This window comes from Aulonocara sp. 'chitande type north' Nkhata Bay, linkage group LG19, assembly GCF_057382095.1.
Source record: "Aulonocara sp. 'chitande type north' Nkhata Bay isolate Kocher_YH1m ecotype deep benthic linkage group LG19, A_spYH_male_GT1.1, whole genome shotgun sequence".
Lineage (NCBI taxonomy): Eukaryota > Metazoa > Chordata > Actinopteri > Cichliformes > Cichlidae > Aulonocara > Aulonocara sp. 'chitande type north' Nkhata Bay.
The window spans coordinates 17,175,565-17,200,642 of NC_141362.1; the positions used below are offsets into that span (position 1 = coordinate 17,175,565).

Below are 25,078 nucleotides of genomic sequence, written 5' to 3' on the forward strand. Positions count from 1 at the left end.
CTATTATACAGGTTTCACTTAATTGCTTGTTACAGAGAGAGAGTCAGAGTGACAGCTAATGTGATACTTATTAAGCCAGATAGAAAGCAGACCGACTCGGAGAAGAGGCAAAATTGCATCTGGCAGGCACAAATTTTAAACTTTCCCTGCCCAGACAACTTTGTCTCAGGAATAAACAAACCCCACGCTGAGTTAGTGTGTCCCTTAGTAGCTATTAATAATAGGGTTATTAATATAGCATTCAAGGAATACAGGAACACCATGAATGTAGTGATGAGGGCGATGATAGATAAGGCTTGGTTTCAAAAAGCATGTTGGACATGAAAACCTTTATTCATGACCTCCAATAAAATCTGCTTTGACTCTATAAAAAGACAAAACAGACTGCTGCGGGCCACGCTCAGGCATCCTAGAAGATGGATAGATGCATTGTGGGTCTGCTAGCGTGCAAAAGCTGCATTAAAGTAACTGTTTAAAAAAATCAGACAGCCTAAACGGGGTTACTGCCCTGCAAAATAAAACTTAAGTAGTAGTTTCTGGAGTAAAGCACTGAGAGTGAAAGTCAAAGATGAAAGCAGATCAAGATAATTAGGATGAACGCGCCTACTGGGTAGCACAGCCAAAGAAACAATGATAGTCAACAAATCTTGCCTGCTTTTTCTCTATTCATCAAAACTTTGCTATTAACAAAGTGCTTATTTCGTATCCTAGCTGGCACAAATCAGAACACTTATTCCACTCAAGTGAGGAAGCTGAATCTGCATATACTGCCGTGTGTGTGTGTGTGTGTGTGTGTGTGTGTGTGTGTGTGTGTGGAGACTCCTGGCATATCATTAGCCTTAGTGCTAATGATATGGAGTTAAACTGAATTATTTATATTTGTGTAGGGAATGAAAGTTTTAAGCTTGTGTGGAGGCCAATGTCATTTTCAATTCTGCTTATTGTTAGGATTTATTTCGGGTTAGCTTATTTATCCGAGGTAAATTTTTCTGTGGGGAAAAATCAGAAATCTGCTTAACGTTATGCATTAGTCGAGGTGGTTGTAGTCTAAGGGCTGTGTTGGGGAGTGGGGAACTACATGTAATTAAACAAATAGAATATGTATATGTAAACCCCAGGTGTAGCTTTTGGGTCTCAATTAACACTTTCCTAAAAACTTAGATGCTTTCTTTATTTTCAGGTTAATTAAAAAAAAGTTTGTTTTGTAAATTATGGTCTCTGTGATATCATGACTGACACCATCTGATGCTTTACCTTTCCAAAGGACATGCATGCAGAAATTGCAGTAAGTTGCTGTAACAAAAGAGGGAGATGTTTTATTTCAAGCCAACACTCCAATTATCTACTAAGCCAGTATTTAAACAAACATTATTAACACATTTACATGTATACATATTAGTCACCTAGCATAATCGTCTCTGGCGATGCACTTTATACGTTTTTTTTGCTCATTAGTGACTCCTTGGCTTTAAATATATAATCTCCCTCTGCTGGTAATGCAACTTCTGCATGCTTGTCCATTTCATGTTTTGGAGAGGCAAAGCATGAAATGGACACAATGTACCGGCGTGTCTATTGCACGTATTACATGGGACTCTGTGAGAGTCAGAATGAAAAACTATATTGGGCATGCTCATTGGGTCGGGTCAGACTGTCATGGTTTGCTGTACTCACCTTTTCCTCCAGGGCGCTGTCTGGGTGTTTGGGCCATCTTGGACTCCACGCTCACGCACTACTCACCTGCTGCTCATCTCTGCTAATTGCTTCAGGCAGTACTTAAGGCCTTGGTGGAGTTTTGGTCCTCGGTGGATCGTTGTACTTACTTCCACCTTCTTGGACCCCCGCCTGTATTCCCTGGACCCTACCTGGATTAGCAAGAGTGTGAATGAGGCACGGCGTGGATTTTGGACTGAGTGTGTTTTGTATCATGGGCTAAGTGAAGAGGAGTGTGAGTGTGTTTCCTCCCCCAGCCTTGGACCTTCCCTTGGAATCCCTGGAGGCCACTCCCCACATTTGCTGTATATGTGTACATATCTCACCTGCTGCTGTAAATAAATCCTTTTCTGCATGCACAGCTCTGAATGCCACATTTGAATTATTATTTTTATTGTTATTAGTATCCCATTTCGTTTAGTTAACATATTTTTGTGCTACTACTTCCCTACTTTAAATCTTCCGTGACAGGCTCCGCCCTTTTTTAATGCCATGATTAAGCCCACTGTGATGCATTTGCCTCCAGTTACACCCCCACATACTGTATCTGAGACTTTGCTCAATTCTTTCCATCATCTTGGATAAACTCTATAAATGTATTAACTATTGCTTTTTATTGTTTCTTTAGAGCTGTTGCCTGTTCCTCAGTTTCTTGAAGTACATGGACCTGTCCCTCATTGTGAATCTTTGGTTTGAACGTGTGTGAGTGGGCAGGCCTTACTTTGTCAGAGGTTTTCCTGGATGCACATACTCTCAGCAGTTCCTGTTTGATCCGTAACTGGTACACCTGCACCAGATCGCATCCCTCGTGAATATTTAAGGACTGGCTCAGTCATCCAGCCTTTGCCAGATTCTACAGCTCAACACTGGTATCAGATTCAGCCTTTTTTTCTTTCCTAGTGTGTGCCTGAGCTTCTCTCCCCGTCTCACATTGTCATGTGCCAGCCAGTCGGACTGAGAATTCACTCTGAAATAAATCTCTCAGGAAAACCTCTGTCTGGGATTCATCCGTCCCCTTGCACACGTCATCCTAATAAATAAACCTTGAATTGAGCTCCCACTGTTTGTGTCTGCAATTTTGACTCTGCTAATTATGCTTCATTCATGTTATTTGAGACATTGACTGTTTTACTGAGCAGTCCTGCTTGGTGCACTTTCCTGACCTGGAACACAGCTTGCACCTGATGAATAGTACATTTTTTTGTTTGTTTGTTTTGCTGTTCTGGACCCTGTTTTGCATAACTATTTAAATCCTTTAAATTCTTCCTTTTAAATTCTAATCCTTGTAGAACTGCAACCACATAAGCTAGCGCAATAATTCTTTTTGCATATGAAACCGGAGGAGTTGTACTTACATTTTATGCCATCAGCTTGTCCTGATCAGCTGTTCATAACACTTCCTACATTGGAATAGCTGTTAGCACAAACTATCGCATGTCTGCCATTTCCTGCCCCAAACCGGAAATGACATCATTTTCACGGAAAATGTAGTTTTTTATCTTCGGGGCCTTGTAAGCCTATTCTGGTGTTTTTTAAAAGTCGTGTTTGACTTTATGCTTTTCTGTATAGTTTCTGGGATGCTTAGAACTCAAATTGCACTGCTGGAAATAGTTTATTTTGATGCACTTTTTTTTTTTTACAAATTTACATGATATTTATTTTTGGTTTTTCCTGCAGTGTATAAAAATTGGTATATCTGAAAATAAAACTATGAAGACACTCAAAATAAATTTCCTGTGGTGGGAAACTAATTTGTGCTACTTATTTGTATTTACAGTTTTGAGGGATAAACGTCTTAAATTTCTCTAGCTAGAAATATATGTAAAAAAGAAACAAAAACGATTTTCAATTTTTTGTAGTTTCTTTCCACTTTTTTGCAATTTATGTAGTTACTATGGACTTAATGCATACATATTATTAAAATTTGGGATATAACAGTTGTATTGATGTATAGCAATTTGAAATGCTCCCAATAATGGCACTACAGCATGTAAAAATATAAAGATAAGCTCTGGCGGACTTGGTTCTATGGTAGGTAGGGTTAAAGTGATAATTTGTAAAACTATCCCTTTAAATTACTAAGAGGTACCTGCAGTAACTGTCTGCTATTATTTGAAATAGAATAACATTTTACACTTGTTAATAAATAATCAGTCCTGAAGCAGGGGTGCTTTTGAGGAAGTTTCATAGAAGTTACCTTTCTTTGTGAAGCCACGGATTGGACCATTTAATTTCATCAGAAACTGGATTTGATTCTTGAGTCATATCTCTTCAAAGATGGCGGTGTCAGCCCATGGTGTGCAGATTAAAAAAATTATCATCAAGTAGGAAACTCTGGATTTGGACCAATGCCTGCAAAACTCACCTTTATCTTTGGTAAATAGCATATGATAACATTCTAACATGGTGGGAATAAATAATGCATCGATCAGTTCTGGTATGATTTTTGTTCAAGCTGACTTCCTAGAAACCAGCCAAAATTAAAGCACTTATTATACAGACTAATAAGTAACTCGGAGAGCTGCTGCATGTTTTGCATTCTGGAGTGGGCATTCTAAAACTTCTTGCGTACATTTATGTTCACTAAGAGCTCACAAAGAAATGAGTAATTATGGACGTGATTGTTATGTTTATCACTCTGCACCTGCAGATAAATCACTTAATTCTAACAAACACTTCATGAGAGAACGAAGAGGCATCTGTACAAACATTCTGGGATGCTACTCTTTTGAATCAACTTAAACCACAAAGGATGTAAGCAAAACATAATAGTTCTCTGTCCTAATGTGCTGGCCATGGTTATCCAGTGATTTACATAAATACATGCTAAACAGAAATATTCCCCGAACAGTTCGTAGACAGCAGATATATTTGTTACTAGCAATTTACTCTAAAATCCCAGAACTGTTTTCACAAAAATCAAATCAAATGTGTTTGGTTATTTTCCTCTGGAAGGAAAACTCACCAGAGTCCACTGACTACACTGGAAAGAGGCTCTTCTGGCCACATTTGATTTGACGGACACTCTCACCATTTCAAATTAAATACACTAGAATTTGTTTCAGCTGAATAGATTCGAAGTGAAAATGCTTAAAGACATGTGGCCTAAGGATGAACAGTCCTTTTCACGTGCTGCACATTAAGGTCTCTGTTTCAGAAATAGAAGAAAAGCAAAGGTGCAAATTGCACAGTTGTTCAGTTTTGTGCATCTTGCAAAGATAATCCTGTATAATATAGAATTAGAGATCAGAAAATCATACAAACATTTACTGAACCTGACTGTTTTCCCCAATAGAGTGGCTGAGCAGCAAAAATCATGTCTGAAAAGTCTAGAGATTACAGATACAGTTACAGCTATTGTATGCACACAAAGGGACCGAGAGTAAGCCTGACGAGTGAGAGAGACAGAAGCTGATTTTTTTTCACGAGTCATCCAACCATTACACCTCTGGTTAAGAAATCACCAGACTGTGTAACCCTTCATCACTAAAGGACTTTTTTTGTATTACTCAGTGGTTCAATAAGTAAGCAAGTAAGACAATTCTGCTTTCCTCTGCATTCACTTTTTTTTTAAGAATTATTTTTGTTGTGGTATTAATATCTTAAAATATTTTATATTATTTGAAGTACCATGCTTTGCCATTATTTATGCTGTTTCTTTATAGCTTCTCGATTGCAAGAATCCATGTTTTCCTGTGTGGCAAATCATACCTGCGCTATATTTAGAAAGGTGGATGTAGAAACAGGCTGTATTACCTCATGTAGCTTTCTTCTTGTGGACTGTACGGTTACATTTTTTTTTCATCAACATTCCAACTTCAGCAATAGTGAGGGAAAAAACATTTCTTTGTTTTCCAGATACATCAAAACATCAGGTTTATTTACCAAGGCTTTATGCAAATATGATGACCTGCAGACTGGGCTCATGTTCAGTTTCAGTGAAAAAATGCTAAGTGGCAGCAGACTTTGTAAACACATTGACGCTCTGATTTGTTTTCAATGTAGCTGTCACAAAAAGAAACAACAGTGTAAGAAAAAAAACACACAAAAAGACTACTGTCAGGTTTGTTAAAGGTGCTTTTTTCTTCAACTTGTTTTACTGAATAGCAACCTGATAGCTCTTGCAGATCTCACACATAAACCTGTGATGTGAGAAAAAATGCAGTGTCCTTAATTTACTCTCTTAAAAAATGCTGCTGTCTATCTGATAACCTTTCAGCTCAGATCCTATAAAAGTGTATATCTGAATATCCGTTGTATCGTGAAAACACAAAGCCCCATTCCAAACGAACTTCCCGACGTTCAGCACGCAGCGGTCATCTTCCTCTTGAGCCTTCAGGAGGTGCACATCGCTGTCTTATCAAGCAGCGCTTGGCCCTTGTGGAGATTATATTTACTCTGTGCTGCCGTAAGCACCTTTCCTGACAGATTATATGAATTAAGGCCTTATTATGGGCTCTGGCCAGGAGCTGCATGTACCGGTGATTTGTAATAAGGGCAGTGCTGAGGTGAGTCAGCAGCAACTGGCCTGATTACAGCAGCTGGACCTCAGGAGGAAAACCCGTGGCTCATCTGCGGCAAACAAACACCGCATGAGGGGAAGAACACTCCATTAGCTTCTTTGTACTTTGTAGGCAGACGCGGTTAGACAACACTTTCCATTCATAAGGATCACATTTGAAAAATGTCATCAATAATGGAATCTGTAAAGTAACTTGATGTCGCAGGAAGAAGAAAGACAGAAGAGCCATTTTGGTTCATAGGAATTAGACAATATTTTATATTCTTTTGTAGCAAAATGTTTTCACACATAAACAGGTTTTTTTTCTTGTTTTTGTCCTGGAACCTCAGGTGAGAATCATGACTATGTTGAGTCAAATACACACTTAAATTTATATCTTAGTTAGCAGAGTGGAGGGGGATGTTATATGAGGTCACTTCACACATTCACTAAAATACATATTTCAACGTGTACCCCCAGTGTCACAAAAGCAAATGTTTTCTGGTTTTATTTGCTCAAATTCCAAAATAAGCATCCTTGAAACTTCAGATGAAATAAAACAGATGGGAATAGATTTAGGTTTCTTCTGCTTATAGTCACAATGAATTCAATTTCAAAATCTTTAGCAAAACAACTTGTTTTAATATGTAAGGTAAAATGCTCTCCGCTTATAATAATGAGTGAAACTATCAGGATATAATGAGAAATTAATAGAAATGAAACCAAAAGAGGGAGGATGATTTGATGCATGAAAGTGGACAATATAGATAAAAATGTACCTAACTTGGTTTTTTTTTTGTGACTTTGTTGCATCGTTGTCATTAAAACCAACTGTTATTGGCAAATTAGGCAGACAAGTGTCTGCAAACAAAATACCTGAGATACTAAAGTAACGTGCTGATGATATTGGGTAATCTGACTTATTCTGTTAAGAATAAATAATAAATGTTATGAATCACACGGTCTGTAGCACTCATTCATTTGCAGCAAAGACAAAAATCTTCAAAAATGTAAGCTAACAATTGTTTAAAAAGTTGTAATGTTTTGGCAAACATTAAATTGAGGGTAAAACGACATTTGTTGAGGACTCAAAATCTCAAAGATAAAGATTAACACTTTATTACGGGCTCAGTCATTTCGATTTTTTCTGTTCAGCATTGTGTAGGTATTCCTCAGGCTAGCAAATTCCTGCGAAAAGTTACATAGTTGGCAGTGATTCAAAGTGTTTCATACAGGTTTTCGTGGAAAACAATATGCTGGGAACAAAAAAAAATCAGACAGTGATACAGAAGCATGTCTGTGTAGCTTATTGCTGCACCTGGGCTACAGCTCTGGTACAGAAGAACATTTACACTGTTATTGGAGGGTTTTGATGAGAACGGTTTTGCTGCTGCTGCTGCTGAATTAGTTTTTGTTCAATTCATGAATCAGATCATTTTGGAACTGAACTGGAAAATGGGAACGATTGTCAAAACAGTAGAAATGTTATTATAAAACAATATATGGTTCTTAAAGAAGTAAGGACTAATATGGGTACTTTTCTGTCACTTTTATGCAAACAAACAAGATAATTTTGCAAAAAAAAAAAGAAAGAAAGAAAAAACTGTATAGATGTTTTTTCCTTATTTCCTTAGTTTTCTTTTCATTGATTTAATATCAATCAAACTTTTGAGTGTAAATCCAAAACTGCTGCTGGTTAAGTCGAACGTGGGTCTTAAGGTGAAATATGACATGTCTCTACTGATTAGAGTCACAACACTGACAGTTGGTAAATAATTGTGTGGTGAAAGCATAGAAAGAGCAAAGAAGGCAGAAAAGTCACTGCACAGGTATGTTTATATCTAGCCTTTGCCACAATAACACAAAGAATGTTTCGTTTTATAAAGGACTCCATGTAGATTGCTTTTGTTCAACAAACTGTGATGTGGAAACTGATTATGAAAATCCATATCTGGCTACAGGCAAAAAAAAGTGAAGTAAAATAATACCAATCGTAGTTTAAACATAACATTATTGCCATTACCAAGATGAATGTTATGTGCAAACACACCTACACATTGATTTTATGTCATTTATGCTCTCACTCTCTTATTTGCAAACTGTGGAAGCTGCCATGCTGACCAACAGAGACTGCCCACGAGAGTGAGCTCAACAGTAAAACCTTTGGATTTAAAAACAAGGTTGTTTTTTTATGTTTTATAATGCAAATGTAATATTTTAAATGACACAAAAGTAACTCCATGCCTCAACTGTCTCAGTCCTAAATGCACATGTGGCTTTCTGGAACAAAGTGCTATCCCTGCAACTGAATAATAAGAATAATAAGAAAAAAGTCTCATTCATCCATTGGAGCAGTGCACGCTTCGTCCCATAACCCTGTTGCAATCATCTTGAACAAATGATTTATGTCGTTGGCCACTTTGTAGGTATTACTCTGAATTTATCATTTATTTTAGACACATTATTAGAGAATGTTTGTGCTTTTTAAATTGCTGAATTTATAAGCTCATGATTTTAAAGCTCATTTGGATATACTGTATGTCATATACAGTTAAACACACTTAATGTCAGCAGTGTGGCTCACTGGCTAGAATGGATATACTGTATGGCACGGATACAGTGCAACTCAGTATTGCGGCAAAACATGTAATATACACTCTGGTCCACCGCGTCCATTTCACGCTTTGCCTCTCCAAAACATGAAATGGACACACATACAGAAGTTACATTACCGCATTACCAGCAGTGGCAGATAATATATTTAGAACCAAGAAGTCAGTAGTGACCAAAAAAACATATGCAGGACATTCCAAGGTCCTTAATCGCCACAAATGGTTAAGCTAGGGGGCTAATATGTATTTACATGTAAATGTGTTAATAATATCTATTTAAACACTTTACTGTGATTCTTTTCAAGTTGGCTTGAAATAAAATATCTCCCTCTTCTTTTACTGCAGCTTACTGGAACTTCGACATGTGTGTCCTTTTCACGCTTTGTAGAGGCAAAGAGTGAAACGGACACGGTGGACTGGCGTGTCTATTGCACGTTTTGTGGTGATATTGGGTTAAACAATGATTAAAGCTTTAGGTAAACAGGGTCCTGATCATTTTTGTAACAGATGTAACAGATCTATAGAAGAGATACATTGTTAAACTATATATATATTGGTCTGCATTTTACAACACCGTTGTATTGCACTAGAGGCAAAGCTCTCTGAAACCATGAGCAAATAAAACCAAGATTGTCTACAGTGTACATGCAGGAATACCACTTGAGATAAGTTGGACAATAAGTATTTTAGTCATTTGAGTGGCTTGACCCTTTAACAAAAGCCACTCCTCCACTCCCATTTCAGTAAGCCAACTAACAATGATCAAGTTGGTACGTCACAGTAAAGCACCTTCTCACTGTTTGCTTCACATAAAAATAAAAGTACTACTGCACGATTGTCCCCTTCCCCCATCCCCATTTACATTCTCACCCAGTTATTGTACAAAAAGAATGCCAATATACAGAACGGTACACCTACTGTAGGGAAGAAACGAAAACCGATGACCATCCCACATGTTAAAATGCAGCAGAGATCCACAGAATATCGAGAAAGGCATTAAAATGCAGAGATGTTGCAGTTTTGATCAGCAGTAATCTGAGTAGAGTCTAATTCAAAGTATTTTACTGCAATGTACAGCCCTGTATGAAAGAGAATGAAAGATAAATGGGCTCTCTGATGGATCAATTGAAATAATACATAAACCAACAAAGGTTCTGTATCATGTAACTTGGTGAAATGTTTGGCCCTTAATGAGTTATCGTTCCCCTTTTTTCCTTTCTTCTAAGCAGCACGATGACCTTTATCAAATGACAAATTCCTCCATTTAACCTGGCTAAATGAGTAATTGCCATACTCTCTTGTTTGTGTTACCTCATGAGAATAACAGCCTGACGATAGATCCTGCTTTTGGCAGCTTTGGGCAAATGATTAAGTGGGCTTGATGGATTTCAAACACCATCCACGTCCAGTGACTATAATATATCTTGATAACATCTGAAACCGTACCCTGAGGCGAACACTCTGTTTACATCAATGGGCCTTTTGCCTGCAGGGACCATTGTCACCAGGGCTAACCTATGGGGAGAGTATCAAAGCACTCAAACTGACATTTTGTTAGAGCAGGATTTAACCTGAGCTGGAAACACACTGGATTTTGACTGGATGGCAACAAATAGTTTTTTGACAGCTTTACAATCAAGCAAAGAACTTTGTGTGTGGAGCTGTTTGTGTTCAATCTTAGCTGTAGTCCTACTTGCTTTAAAATAACAACGTACGATACATAACCTGAGGTACAAATACAAGACTGGCTTGCTGTGGTTCATTGTTATGGTATCTAGAAAATAGGACCATATTGTTACTGAAAATTAATCATGTTATCAATTTGAAAGTGTTTGCAATGGCTGTATGAGAGATGGTAGCCTCTACATATGTGTATGTGTGAGAGGGTCTATTTGTATGTGACCAACAGCTACAAACTCAGTACCGAGATGTGCTTCTGCTGATGAATTGCCTCAAATAATAAATAGTAAAAATGATAGAAAAAATGACTGAAAATAAAAATGACTTTGTTTTAATTTTCTACTAGCTCCTCTGGTCTTTCTACTGTTGCAGTAGTCCCATTTCATGCTGAGGGTCCATGACATTATGATCCACTTCACCACAATCGAGGCAAATCCTCTTGGTATTCAGTTGTTTTAATAAAGACATAGTAAATCCACTTAGAATTTCTTGTCTTTCTTTCCCTTTTCTCCCCTCAGGGATAATCTCATGTACCCTGTGGTTTGGGAAATATTCCTTGTGGGCCATTTCTGCAGTTGTTTTAAAATGGGGACATTTTTCAAATACAGTTTGACACTGTCAGAGATGAGATCATGACCAGGAATCTATTGATTTGAGTGTCTTATATTGTCACTTGGGTTAGCTTCATGCAGAAGATAGTTTCCCTTTGGGATATCCTTCACTTTTCACTCATGTTTCTTTTATTCTCATATAGATTTATTGTTTGGTCATGAATCTCACATGTGGTCTTTATGGTCTTCAAACCGTGCTCTCCATTACCCACTCGGAGCTCTCAAAACTGGGCTTCTCATCCTCACTGTCATCATACTGCAGCAGCATGCCATTAACAGACAGACTGCGTTTAGTCCAGATATTACTGATCCTGCGTGGGTAGCTGCTGCGACTCTGTGTGGCCCCTACGTGACCCATGTCAAACGAATGGCTCCTCTTTGGCTTACCCTCCTGGGGGAGCCCTAGGATGCGTCCCAGCATGGTTGTGGACTCTGCCCTTCCAAGCAATGGTTCTTTATCAGACGGTGGTACCACAGCCACTGCCATAGCATTGGAACTGGTGGAGGGTCCAGAAGTCCCTGCGCCATCTCTCCCTGCCCCTCGCAGCTCCAGTGAGGTGAAGGCCCCTAAAAGGTGGTCCAAGTTTGGGCGTGCTTTGGGGCCGTGCCTCCTGAACTTGTTGCTGGGCAGGGTGGTGCACTCACTGCTTTGCATGCTGTAGCGGTCACCAGCCCCTCTTGCTGTTTGGCTGTCTAACGAGTTAGAAGAGGAGGAGGACGAAGAGAGACTGCTCTGGAGCGATCCACACTTGAACTCTACCATTTCCTCACGCATGACCACCACTGTAGATTTGACCTGTGGTGGGGCACCGTTGAACCTGTTCATTCCTCCGTTCGTCTGAGAGTATGTGTTACTCACAGTGGGCAGTTTATTAGTCTGGATCCCACTCGTCACCTTATAGCGAACCATGAGGATAATGATGAAAACCAGCAGTGTGGCCACGATGATGCCACCGATGACCAGGATCATAGTGCCACCCATGAAGCCACTGTGAATAGACTGACACTGTGGGTAATCCTCAGTGGTGACAAATTGGACACAGCCTACAATATTGGTGGCAGTGAGAGTCGTAGCAGTATCATCCCAAATGGCCAAGACACACAGGTCATACTGCATCCCTGGGACCAGATTAGTGAGTACAAAGGCCCTGTTAGTCATGGGAATCATTCTGAAAACAGAAACAGAGAGACGACATTAAAAATACAGACTTCTTGCCACAGGGATTCAAAACAAGGCCATAGTGCCAAAATGTTGAAAGTAGTTTGAATTAATATCTTATGCTTTGACATATCAAGGAAATAGTACACAATTAACCATGCTAAGTAGTTATTTATATGCACAAAGTAATTCAAAAAGATGACTTCATTGCTCCCGGTATATACCATTTGATATGCAAGCAAATAGTAATGAGATAAATAGTGAATGGACAATTTTTAAATATTGTTTTGGCTAAATGTAATATCTTGTACAATCCATTAAACACGCATTAAGTTGTTTCAAGTCAATTTGTTATTATTTCTGATGTTTTAATATGACTGCTTAATTAAGCTTCAGTGCTTTTTGAGTTAAACTGAAACTCAAATCTGCAGTAAGTTAATTGCCCAAGAGCTTTGCCAATGAAAAGGGTGTTTTCAAAACCTGTATTTTGTTGCACAGACAGCAACTGCTTTTATCCACTCATTCATCTGGATATTTGATCTCAGAGACATTTAATTAGTAAATCCTCTTTCTCCACGTGTCAAAACATGTAATTTAAAACCCTGCGCATGACTTTCCAACTGAATGCAGTAAAGTTTTTTAAGTGTTACAATTGTCTTGCTTCTTTGTAGGGTAATTTGCTGTGCTTGACAGGTCGCACATGCTGCCATCGAATCCAAAACTTCAAAGTAGTTGGATTTAAAATGCTGTTTTGATGCTAAATTAATAAATCTCTGGTAATGCCAATTAGTGGACATGCACAGTTTAGAAAATACTTTTTCTGTGTTTAGGATACTTTACGTATAATTTGACGACCACTTTCAGCTACCGTGCCCTAGACCATTAGATTTTTAAAAATCTAACACAGGAGCAGTACCATAAGGAACAGGTTGCACCTTGAAGTGACTTTCTGTGATTTGGAAACTGAACTGAATTAAACAGAATTAAATAGAATGGACGTTGGCCATTGATCTTCTGCCAAAAAAGACAATAGATGAATATAATTGGTCTTCAATCTTGCTTTAACATCATGGTTAGAGAAGCCTCAACAAACTTTCGAATCCAAGCCATTTTTGAGGGGTGTATAAAACATAATGTATTTCAACTTTTGATTTGAAAATGTTTCATATTCCAACACAATTTTGTAATTACATGTACAATACAACAAATAATTTATTGATGTGAAACTGGAAAACACTGGGGTAAAAAAGGTTTAGACTCCAACATACCCATAAGGGCATGTATAAATAGATTCCTCAGTCATTCATCCATTGTTGCTTGCTGTTTTCTTATAGCATATGTGTTGAAAGCTTTGATCCCTCTGAAGTGCCTCCACCAAAGAGCCCAGACACCAGCGGGGCTACAGTTCATTATTCATCCTTAATTGCCTCTTTCTCCCATAACCAGGAAGAAGCTGTGCTTCCTCACATGTTCCAGTGGACTCATGCAATCCCTCCTCTGCTCCACATGGCTGTGATTGATTTTTAATCATGCCATTGTTTCAGTGCAGGCAGTGGGAAACTACATCGGCCAGCTAGGGGTGCACATATGCATGCTATGAAAGGATATCAGTATTAATTCAGAAACAGTAGTTGTCCTGTCTTTTCACATTATCCTTTCCTTCCAGTTTATAATGTGTATTCTGGTGTGCAGATAAATGAATTGCTTTAGGCCATTTTTTCTTCTGTATATAAAGTACATACTGAGGATTACATTAAAGAATAAAGCATCAAATCACATGGTAAGCAAAGTCAGTGCTCAACACTTAAATTAATGGCTACCAACTGTGCACTAAAGTGAAGTTAAACTAAGAAATTCATCCTTAAATCTGCATTTAAGAACTTGCATGGTTTTAATATCTCAAACTAGCATTCAAACAAATAAATGTACATGTTTTGTTATATGGGGCCAGTCTTGACTGACAACATCAAGAATGCAATTTAAATAATCTCTTTTCAGGGAAACAATTTTGCTGCTGCGAATCACTGAATGAAAAAGGAAAATACATTTTACAAAGCTTACATTAGCCTTACAGTTGCAGTTTTGTACAAATTAGAGAAAATTCATAAGGCCGTTTACTAGAACACAGATGAGTCATCCACTGTTTCTGTCACTGGGATGAAAAAAAAATCTCAAAATTCATGTTGTTCCCTTTTTCTGGCATGAAAAGCTGGCACTAAGTATGAAAGCAAGGATATCAGATAAACAGCTTATTATTGAATTTACAGTGATGGCAAGTTGCATTAAAAGCATTTGGGCAGAGTGATATCTTTCACAATTGCTGTGCACAGTTCTATTCTTAGAATCCTAGCTAATACCCAGCCGTTTGGATTTTCTTATTATTTCATTAGATCAGGTATTGGTGATCAGATATGGTGTTTGATAGAGAAAGTAAGCCTCAGTTATCAGTGCTAGTAAGCCTGAAATGAAAATGCTCAATTTCCTGCCTAAAACAGACCATAATGTGGTAATGTATAAACTTCAGCATACTAGTCATTCAAGGATCCTTCAGTGAGTTTCTTTACATAAGTTAACATTAGTTTGAGGAAACAAAACACATTATGTGGCAAAAAAAAAGGTGTAGGGGGTCGGGTTAGATCAGTGAGTGAGCAGACAACCATATGCCGTATGGCCGGAGAGCACTAGGCCCAAGTTAGAGTCTGACCTGCGGCCCTTTGGTGCATGTCTTCCCCTCTCTTCAAAAAAGGCCAAGTTGTCCTATAAATTGGGACTCATACTGTATGAATAAATCTGATTGTTGTTACTCATCCTTTAACCTCCTAGGACCTGGTGTCCACATATGTGGACATCACATATTGGGTTGCCTAGAGTCTAGACCACAATACGAAATTTAGCTCTACGAGGGCCTGATATCCTCTTCTCAGAAACTACATCAGGTAAAAAGATAATTCTTTGGTTTTACATTCATCAGGTCCCAATCAGCCAAAATAGCAAAGACAAATTAAAAATGCATGCAATGAAAGAGTTGGGGTCTTAGGAGGTTAATGTACCTAAATGCATCAATTTAATATTAAACAGCATGGCTGTATTTTTGTATTTCCAAACAGTTATCTTTGCTGAATGTTGCCGCTTTCACTGTCTCATTTGACATAGGAAATTGATTTCACAGAGCCCAAAGATCTTCAGTAACAGTCTCCAAGCTCACACTTTATGGACTTGAGCAGCTTAAGAAGGATACATTGAAATGAGGGTCTATAATCCTTTTTCTTCTTGGATTTCTAATTAATGGTTCAGGGCAAGGATTGCACTTTGGATTGCACTTTTTGCTTAAAAATGTGAACACAGCAACCCGTCAATTCTTAATTTAAACAAAAAAATCTCAAGAAGGATTAAGAAAAATGAATGTTGATCTTCAAGTAACACTTCAAAGGAACTGACTGTCTCAAGTACTCACCCACCAAACAATTAACAGCTGAGAGAAGAAATCCAACTGTATGTATTCTAAAGCTAAAGATTACACTCAAGACTCAGTGTGCCACTTTGAAGAGAGAGTTTTTAGCCCATACTTAGATGTAATCAAGTTTCAGTAATCACTCTTACCTGTAAATGAGGACTTCATCTTCAGAACAATTGTACTGAAGCTGATACATTTTGACCTTTGGAGTTGCTTTGCTAACACTCCACTTGACCAGAGCAGAAACAGCGGTCACTTCTGATACAGACACCACCTTCTCTGGAAGAGTTTTAGGCTCCCCTTTACTGATCTTAGTAGAGCTTGTTATGTCTGACAGGCCTGACTTGTTCTGGGTGGTACGGTTTGTACCATTACTCAGATGGGGGAGTTGAATGATTGATAGTTCAATGGACGCTGTAGATTCTCCTGCAGCATTAGCAGCAATGCAGGTGAATGTACCGTAGTCCTTAGATGTGGTAACTGTTATATCCAGAGTCCCATTTTCATATACAGTTGCTCTGGAGGAGTTGCTAATCAAACGGTCATCAGGAGCAACCCAATGCACAGTTGGCATTGGATCGCCAACAGCTTTGCAGCGCAAGCTAGCTGTCTGTCCCTCGAGCACGAGCAATTTGTGTGTATGTTGTGTGATCAGAGGGGGCTCACACACAAATTCCTCCTCACGAACAGACCAAAAGTAGCGTCCCTTTAGACTGGCAGGAGAAGCACAGGTTTCCATATCGTCCTCCCGTTCCAGTCTCCGAAGCCAAAGCACTTCACAATTGCAGTGCAAAGGGTTTCCACCAAAGCTTAGTGAGAGCAGGGGTGCATATGGTGTGCTCATCACCACATTGCTCTGGGAACGTGCAAAGATAGGATCTGGAGGGAGCTTCTGAAGACGATTAGAGGTGAGGTCCAAGCGTGCCAGTTTGTCGAGATCTGTAAAGGTTCCCTCAGCAATGAAGGAGATGAGGTTATGGTCCAGACTCATTTGATGGAGGTTAACCATCTTTCGGATGGCCTCCCAAGGCACAGTGCGCAAGTTGTTATATGACAGATCAAGATCCTCCAGTGTCAGTAACAAGTCATCAAAGGCTACTTTAGAGATACGGCTCAATTGATTGTTGTTGAGGATCAGGTGTTGCAGGTTAACCAGTCCTCGGAGGTCATCTGGTCCCAGTTCAGTCAACCGGTTACTATCCAGGTGTAACGATCTTAATGTCTCCAGGTCAATAAATGAGAAAGGCTGGATGTCGCTGATGGTGTTCCGGGACAAAGTGAGATCCACCAGACCTGTCATATTGGCAAAGTCCAGGGTGGAGATCTTTAGGATGAAGTTGCCACCCAGCCGGAGCTCCACAGTTCGCCGGTCAATGTCTGGTGGAACAAAGAGCAGACCTTTGGAGGGGCATAAAGTCCCCAAGGACTCTGACAAGTTCTGGCAGACACAGTATTTGGGACATGCATGGACCATCGTAACTGCAGTTCCCAGGAACAGGAGACTGATGACCACTTTGTCCATGTTAGCTTATGCAACGAGGACCTGAAAAAAAGAAAAACAAAACAAAAGATAATCAGAATCAGAATACTTTATTGATCCCTGGGGGAAATTTACAACTTAGTTGTATGGAGACTAGTTTAACTACAGTATTACTACAGTATTAGCATTGGTTAGCTTAACATAAAGAACAAACTGTCCAAAGGAAACAAAACTGGGCTGATTAATATATTTTATCTCTTTCTAAAGGCTATGTCATGTTTGGGAAAAAGATTGTGACTTGGGTTGAAATACAGCCATTCACAACAAGTTGATGTGATGCCTTACTTCAATGGTTTTAAAGATGTAAACAGAAGACACTTGAATCAGAAGACTAAATCCAAACACCATACTTTTAATCCAACAAGCTAAATATCATTAACAGGTGACTGAAAATGAAAATGTAAGGTCCAAAAAATAGACAAAAAAAAAAAACCAATAAGATGCACAAAAGAACAAAAATACACAACAAAAATGTAGAAACTGGGAAAACACAAAGAACACTAGTTTGAAAGGAGAAAATGACATAATGGTGGAAACCATTAACTGCTTAGTACAAAACATAAAGATGATCAAGCAAGTTGATGGTAAAAGATTGTGAAGATAAGATATGGAGAACAATAATTGTATAATACGACCGTATGTAACAGAATTAAAACCCCATAACTATGACAATGACCAAGCATCTTTTTGTGACCCACTGTGAATGAGACCATTCTAACCATTGGTGTAAGGAGTGCATCAGCCCAACAACGCAAAGAAGACATTGTGCCTCTCTCTCAGATGCCAGTGGCTTTGATATAAAGACAGCATCCCACACCCTAGTAATGAGGACACGCTTGAATTAGGGGAACACAAACACACAAGGATGAAAAGTTTGTCAAAAACAAGGTGTATTTTTTGTTACAGTGCTCCATTAAGCTTTATGATCAAAACTAACGTTATACATTTTCAGTTGCATGTAACTTAATGAGCCTGTGTGATCATGGATTGTGTACAGGGTTGAGAGCCATAAATCCAGTTCTGACAGAATGCCAGTATAGTCTTTGGACCATATGGTCCAAAAGCGCTTGTTTAATGAGCAGGTCTGATATTTATGCTTGAGAATATTTTACATTAATATTCTCTATTATAACCTTCATATGCATGTACTTTGCAATGCAAAGAAGGTGTGAGAAATCACACGAGGATTGTCTGAATGAAGCTCAGGATTAAACTGTGCTAAGAAGCTATTTTTAATGACGCACATGCTTATAAGCTGTCATTACAGATACCGACATACATGCAGTGGAAACTAGTTCAAGTGTAGGGTACCTGAACTAGTTTCCACAACAAACAATGCATGTTGTGTTCTTTCTTGGGATGTTACACAATTTTGTTAAGACAAAATGCAAAAGTTACATGAACTACTCATTTACTACATTTTTTTTATGCTGTGCGCTATATATGATTTTACACAGTTTTTCTCATTTGTTTCCTTTTTTCATTGTGTCTGCACCATTGTAGTCAGAAATTTGGAAAGAATATTACACAAACCACATGTGTTAGACATGGAAAAAGTCAGCCTGCCTCTGTACATTAACAGTCCTCACACCTGGCTGACTGCTCCAAATGGATGGCCACACTTGACTTCATACAGCTAGCTTTTAATTCCCCCAGATATTTGTATCATTAATTCCTAATACACTCAAAACCTAAAAATCAATTTCAATCATCCTTTTTTTTTTACATGAGCAATTTTGATTAATGGGAAACTCTGCCTTGTAGTCTGCATGGTTCTCTCTAGAACCATGGAAGCATGGTTGTAATTTGTTTTACATTAACTACGTCAATTCAGATATTCATTATTATGTATGTGTGAGGTGCTAGTTGCAGCATTGTGACTTATGTGTGACTACCTTGCAACATCTCTTCATGTGTAGGCTGTGCTTTTCAATAACTTAGAAGAAGAAATATATGACTATTTTTTCTAATTTACAAAATCAATCTGTAATCATATCACAAATGCTTCCTCATTTGGGTTGTGTGTCACAGTGAAATGCTTAGAAAGCTCATGCAAAGTGGTTTGTTTTTTTTTGCAATACTCACTTTCACCAAAGAAGTTAATTTAAAAAAACAAAGCCAAAAAAACAGCGGAACTACCAAAATTATGATCCACAGTTTTGATGAGGCCAAATGGTACTATAAACCTTTTAATACCAAGAAGAAATACAACACAAAATTCTTAGAAATAAAAAAGCAACATGTTATAGATATATGAGAAAGAGAGAGAGAAAGAGAGATTTCTCATTTTTCAGTTCACACAGCTAAAGTCCTTTTCTTAATTTTTAGTATCGTAGAAAAAAGCTACAATGTGGTGCTAATATTTATGCTACAGACTTTTCTGAGGTTTCACTGTCTCAATCCTAATGTAACAATTTAAAATCAGCACTATTTAAAACTGTGAAACTCTGTGCAAAAGGTTTTTCTTTTAGCCAAGTACTGCAGGCTGGATGCCTACTGTTCTGATCCTCTCAGCGCTCTGAAGCTGATCCCCAAAAGGCCTCATGGTGAGAGCTGTCAGTGATGACAGACAGGTTGTCTCATGTACTCATTTTAATGGACACCATCTAGAAACAGCAGCTGAAAAGTCCTATAACCTCAAAGAATCTGCCTTTATATTTTATGTATCGTTTTTCATTGGCAGTTTTTCACTTGAAGGGTACAATTTTGGTGGGTAAATATTATCAAAAAATATAGAAATTCTGTAGAAATTCATATGTATTAGATATAATCTCAGAAAGATTCCTAGTATTATCTACGTATATTCAATGTGTATTACGGTTACTGGGCAGAGAAATGTAGGCAGAAGAGATTCAGAGGTGACCTTTCAGGAAGAGAAGAGGTTCACTCACAAAGGCGTACAGTATAAACCGTGGACCATGTTTGAGGCCCATATCTATTTACTCATGACCTTTACCAAGCCTGCACCACCATCTAAAATTTACTGTAAGGGACAAAATAACAGAAATACCAACAAGGATATGTTCTATACAGTTCCACAGTACATCAATGACGCTGACATATAGTTCAATAAGAAGAGATCATTAGAAGGAATTGAGCATGGTTTATTTATGTACAGAATTCAATTTGAGGTATTTGGCGGTTAGACCTCAATGGGATTAGGGCAGGACCCCCTGGAGTCTAAACGCTGGTGGTGGAGATAAAGATGGAGTCTTGAATAGAGCCTGAATAATTAGAGATGGTGATCGGGGAGAGGGTTAGTTGGAGGAAGGAAACTGCAAGACAGACACAGTGAGATTTAAAGTACGCGGAGTGAAGGCTGATTGGCCGGCAGAAAGCCGATTGGACTAGACCAGTGATGTCACAATCAGCTTGACAGTGTGGGAAAGTGGAAGTGACTACAGATGAGTGACTACAGATGTTCCTTATTGATCTTACAGATAAGCTTCTGTGAAATTAATTCAACTTACGACACAACAATAGAAGTCGAACAAATAGACACAAAGTGTTCATCTACTTTGTTAGATATTTTATAGACATATATTTTATTGTAGTATTTTTGTAATATACTATATGTCTATGATTGCATCAAAAGTTCAGAGATCTTTTAGCACTGGGAAATATTCACCTTTTCAAATTTTTCGTATTGGTTGCTGTCTTTGTATGAGACTCTTTATCCACTTTATGTAAAAATGCCGCCCATATGTACTTTTAAACAGAATTCATGAGCAATAAAAGCGATTATTTTTTCCTGAGGCACGTAATATAGAATATTATTGCACCATTAGGAGCTTCTGCTTGAGCTCCTTGAATTTAGTTTCATAAATGAATTTATAAATCCATGAGCAGATGCAGTTTTCAAACTTCTTGTTCTTGTATTTTATCGGTAAAGGTTCCACACAGTAATGTGGAGAAATGCGAGATTAGAGTAATTAATGTTTTTTTTTTCTTGTTTTGTCCATTTGCTGAAAGAGAACATGTATTATTGGAAATTATTTTCTGTCAGAAACAAACCAGAAAGAAATCTTATTGACTGCTAAAATACACTGATTGGACAGCTGATGGATTTCAGTCAGTTTGAACTAGATTGAAGTATTATTCAGGTGACCCCAAACTTTTTATACATTATAAACTGAGTAAGAAATCTAGCTGAAAGCAAGGTATATACTTAGTTGTATGGAGACTAGTTTAACTACAGTATTACTACAGTATTAGCATTGGTTAGCTTAACATAAAGAACAAACTGTCCAAAGGAAACAAAACTGGGCTGATTAATATATTTTATCTCTTTCTAAAGGCTATGTCATGTTTGGGAAAAAGATTGTGACTTGGGTTGAAATACAGCCATTCACAACAAGTTGATGTGATGCCTTACTTCAATGGTTTTAAAGATGTAAACAGAAGACACTTGAATCAGAAGACTAAATCCAAACACCATACTTTTAATCCAACAAGCTAAATATCATTAACAGGTGACTGAAAATGAAAATGTAAGGTCCAAAAAACAGACAAAAAAAAAAAAACCAATAAGATGCACAAAAGAACAAAAATACACAACAAAAATGTAGAAACTGGGAAAACACAAAGAACACTAGTTTGAAAGGAGAAAATGACATAATGGTGGAAACCATTAACTGCTTAGTACAAAACATAAAGATGATCAAGCAAGTTGATGGTAAAAGATTGTGAAGATAAGATATGGAGAACAATAATTGTATAATACGACCGTATGTAACAGAATTAAAACCCCATAACTATGACAATGACCAAGCATCTTTTTGTGACCCACTGTGAATGAGACCATTCTAACCATTGGTGTAAGGAGTGCATCAGCCCAACAACGCAAAGAAGACATTGTGCCTCTCTCTCAGATGCCAGTGGCTTTGATATAAAGACAGCATCCCACACCCTAGTAATGAGGACACGCTTGAATTAGGGGAACACAAACACACAAGGACGAAAAGTTTGTCAAAAACAAGGTGTATTTTGTAAGTGGAAATTTGTTGTACAAGGGTAACCATCACATGAACATGCTTACACAGCTGTGTTGCCATCTGTTAGACAAAAATCCGACTGTACTATATAGGTTGAGTTAGCCCTGAGGGAGATGACGGTCACTCTGATGGTTTTGCCTTCCCTTGGCACCAACAAAGCCTTGTCCGCATCAGTTTAATTCCTAATGCAGGTAAGCCAGGCTGTAAACGTCAGGACAATCTATGTTATACAAATTTTCATTCTTTCTTCGACCCATTGTCGTGTTAAAAGAAAAAACAATAAAACCTCTAGCTGAGTCCTTTCACCGAGATTTGTCCTTTTTTGCCTCAGTTGTCAGCTTTGTTCACAAATCTTCCAATACATTGCTGTCTCCTTAACAACGGGAAGAGAGCGCAGTGCAGACGGAGCTGGACTCTCGAGCATTACATCTTTCTCTTTCTTCTGGTATGCTTTGATAAAACATGTCACAGGCTGACAGCTCAGTAAGCCTGACTGTGCTACATACAATCCACTGATGTCATGTTGCATCATTTGTGGGTGCTGACGCTCAAAGTAGTGACAACAGCTCTCTCTCACTACCGTACGGGGTTGCCAGCACATATAAAGGTGCCTTACGCAGGTGTAAAATGACAGGCTAAGCAGTCTTCTTCCTTTCACGTAATATAAATCTTTTGATTTGATTATTAGAATATATATGTGAGAGTATGTACAAGCATAAGAGGACAACTGCTCACAGGATTTAGAAAGTGAATTTTGCAATTCTGGAATAATCTCGACAAAAGATGGAAATTATCAGAGTGAAAAATGGAGGGAGGATACAATGGCTGAAACCTTCTCTGGATGTTAACCAAAGTAATCTGTGTGCTCAGTCAAACATACGTGTTGCACAGAATTGCCAGTGACTGGTAGCAAAGAAAAGATTAACTGAATAGCTCCACCTTTCCAGAACACAAAAGCCAGCTACTGAGGATTACATCAACCAGCTGTGAGCTCGTCTTTTCAGCTACCTGTCCTGACAAGCTTCTCAGACATGGCTCTATGAATTACATGCAGTCCTGTATCAGACTTGAACCTCCTGGATAGCTGCACAAGCAGACTGAGGCAAAGCTTGGAGGGAGTCTTGGCACGACAAAGTTCTGTTGTACCAAGAGTTTTTTTTTCTTTTTCAGAAGGGTGCTCTGATGTTAAATTGGAAATTTCACCACTGCCAGCTGATTTTTGGATTCTAGAGACAATTTTTAAGCCTGGACAAGCTTCACTCTTGAGGGTGACAAGTGTCTAAATCCTGTCCAGACTTTCCTTCAGCAGATTCACACACACAGCCTTTTGTCTATAGAGATAATAGAAAATACTTTACTGTAGGATACTAAAGGAAGAAATGGGATCAAGCTATTAAACTGTTCTAAGGTCCTTTCTGTTCCCCATCTAAATCTGCACACTGCGTGTTATATACTGAATACAAAAATACAAAACCAATGATGAACTGAGTGTTGGTACAGTCAGTAGAGAAATGACAGATACAGATAATATCCTAAATTTAATGATATTTGTTGTAAACCATAAAACACTAATAAAGTGATTAAAGGACTGTAAATTTAGTTAGCTCTTCTGTGCGCTGTGGTTAAGCTCCATGCTTGGCACCTTTCTTTTTAATGAGGACAGAGTAACAAAGTGAGAACAGTTATTTCTGGTGTCCAGGAAATGCCAGTGCAGCATTAAGCAGTCTGGCTGGTTAATGGTGGGCATTGGGGCACTTTCTCTCTTTTCAATTATCCAGAAAAAAACGAAAAACAAACTCTACTTATTCAAGTTAAACATAAATTATTGATCCATCTTCTTCCACTAATCCAATTCAGTGTCATGGGGCAAGAGTGCTGGAGGCTATCCCAGCACAAGAGGCAGGGTATACCCTAGACAGGTTGCCAGTCCATCACAGGGTCAACAGAGAGAGCGAGGGAGAGACAACTATTCACAAAATTATTCACAAAGATTACGCAAAGACATCTGTCAATTTTCCCAGAACTGGACTTCCCAGGAAATTCGCCACATGGTCAGACTGCAAAATAACCCAAGAGCGACATCAGATACTCCAGACCTAAGTTGACATGTTAAACATTAAAGGTAATATTAGAACACTTGGGAAAAACACTGAAAGACTTGTCTTTAAAAAGATACATAAAAGCTTAGATTTGAGAGAGGGTGTACTTTCTTTTCATCATGGCTATATTTCTATAGTAGTAGCCAGGTAAGTACTTTAATCTTTGCAAGCAGGTGACTCAAGACTGACCAATTAAATCTAATCTAACAAGCTGTATATATTTTATAGATATACAAGCATTTCCCAGCCAGCATTTTTTTGTATTATGCTGGTGTTTATTTCACTGCTCCTAATGATGGTTTGAAAAAAAAGGAAATTCATATTTGCTGAGAAGGAAACTAAAAGTTAAGAAAGCTACAGAAAAAAACATCCCAAAACAAAACAAAACCAACTTGTCATATGTTCATAAATCTGTTATGGAAGAAAAAATATTACCAGTTGTATAGTTATGTTTCAATCTTACACAAACTACTCATCTCTTCTTGGTTTCTATCAGTCTCCTTTCCTCTCATTACAGACAGAAGTTATTCAAATATATCTCAAGTCTGAGATGAAATCTAACTGAAAGACATAAAATTTCCAGGATGTTTAACTATAAAATGAAAATAAAAAATCCACACTTTGCCTTCAGCCTCACACAGCTTATGAAGTCATTACACAATTAGACGGGGCTATGTAAGACACAACTAAACAGATCTATTCTTTGTGGGTGGGT

The 25,078-nt window shown here is 38.2% G+C and overlaps 1 protein-coding gene across 4 annotated transcripts in view; it reads right to left on the bottom strand.

Annotated features, from left to right (window-relative positions):
• Positions 1-6,463: 6,463 nt before the first annotated feature.
• Positions 6,464-25,078, bottom strand: part of LOC147306764 (leucine-rich repeat and fibronectin type-III domain-containing protein 2) — a 144,709-nt gene continuing 126,094 nt past the window's right edge. For all 4 annotated transcript variants that reach the window (XM_086274746.1, XM_086274743.1, XM_086274744.1 and 1 more), the window contains 2 exons: positions 15,877-17,273; positions 6,464-12,286 (listed from right to left, as the gene is read on the bottom strand). In XM_086274746.1, the coding sequence (XP_086130872.1) occupies positions 11,305-12,286; positions 15,877-17,252 (2,358 nt within the window). In that variant the 5' untranslated portion in view covers positions 17,253-17,273 and the 3' untranslated portion in view covers positions 6,464-11,304. The remainder of the gene's footprint in view (positions 12,287-15,876; positions 17,274-25,078) is intronic.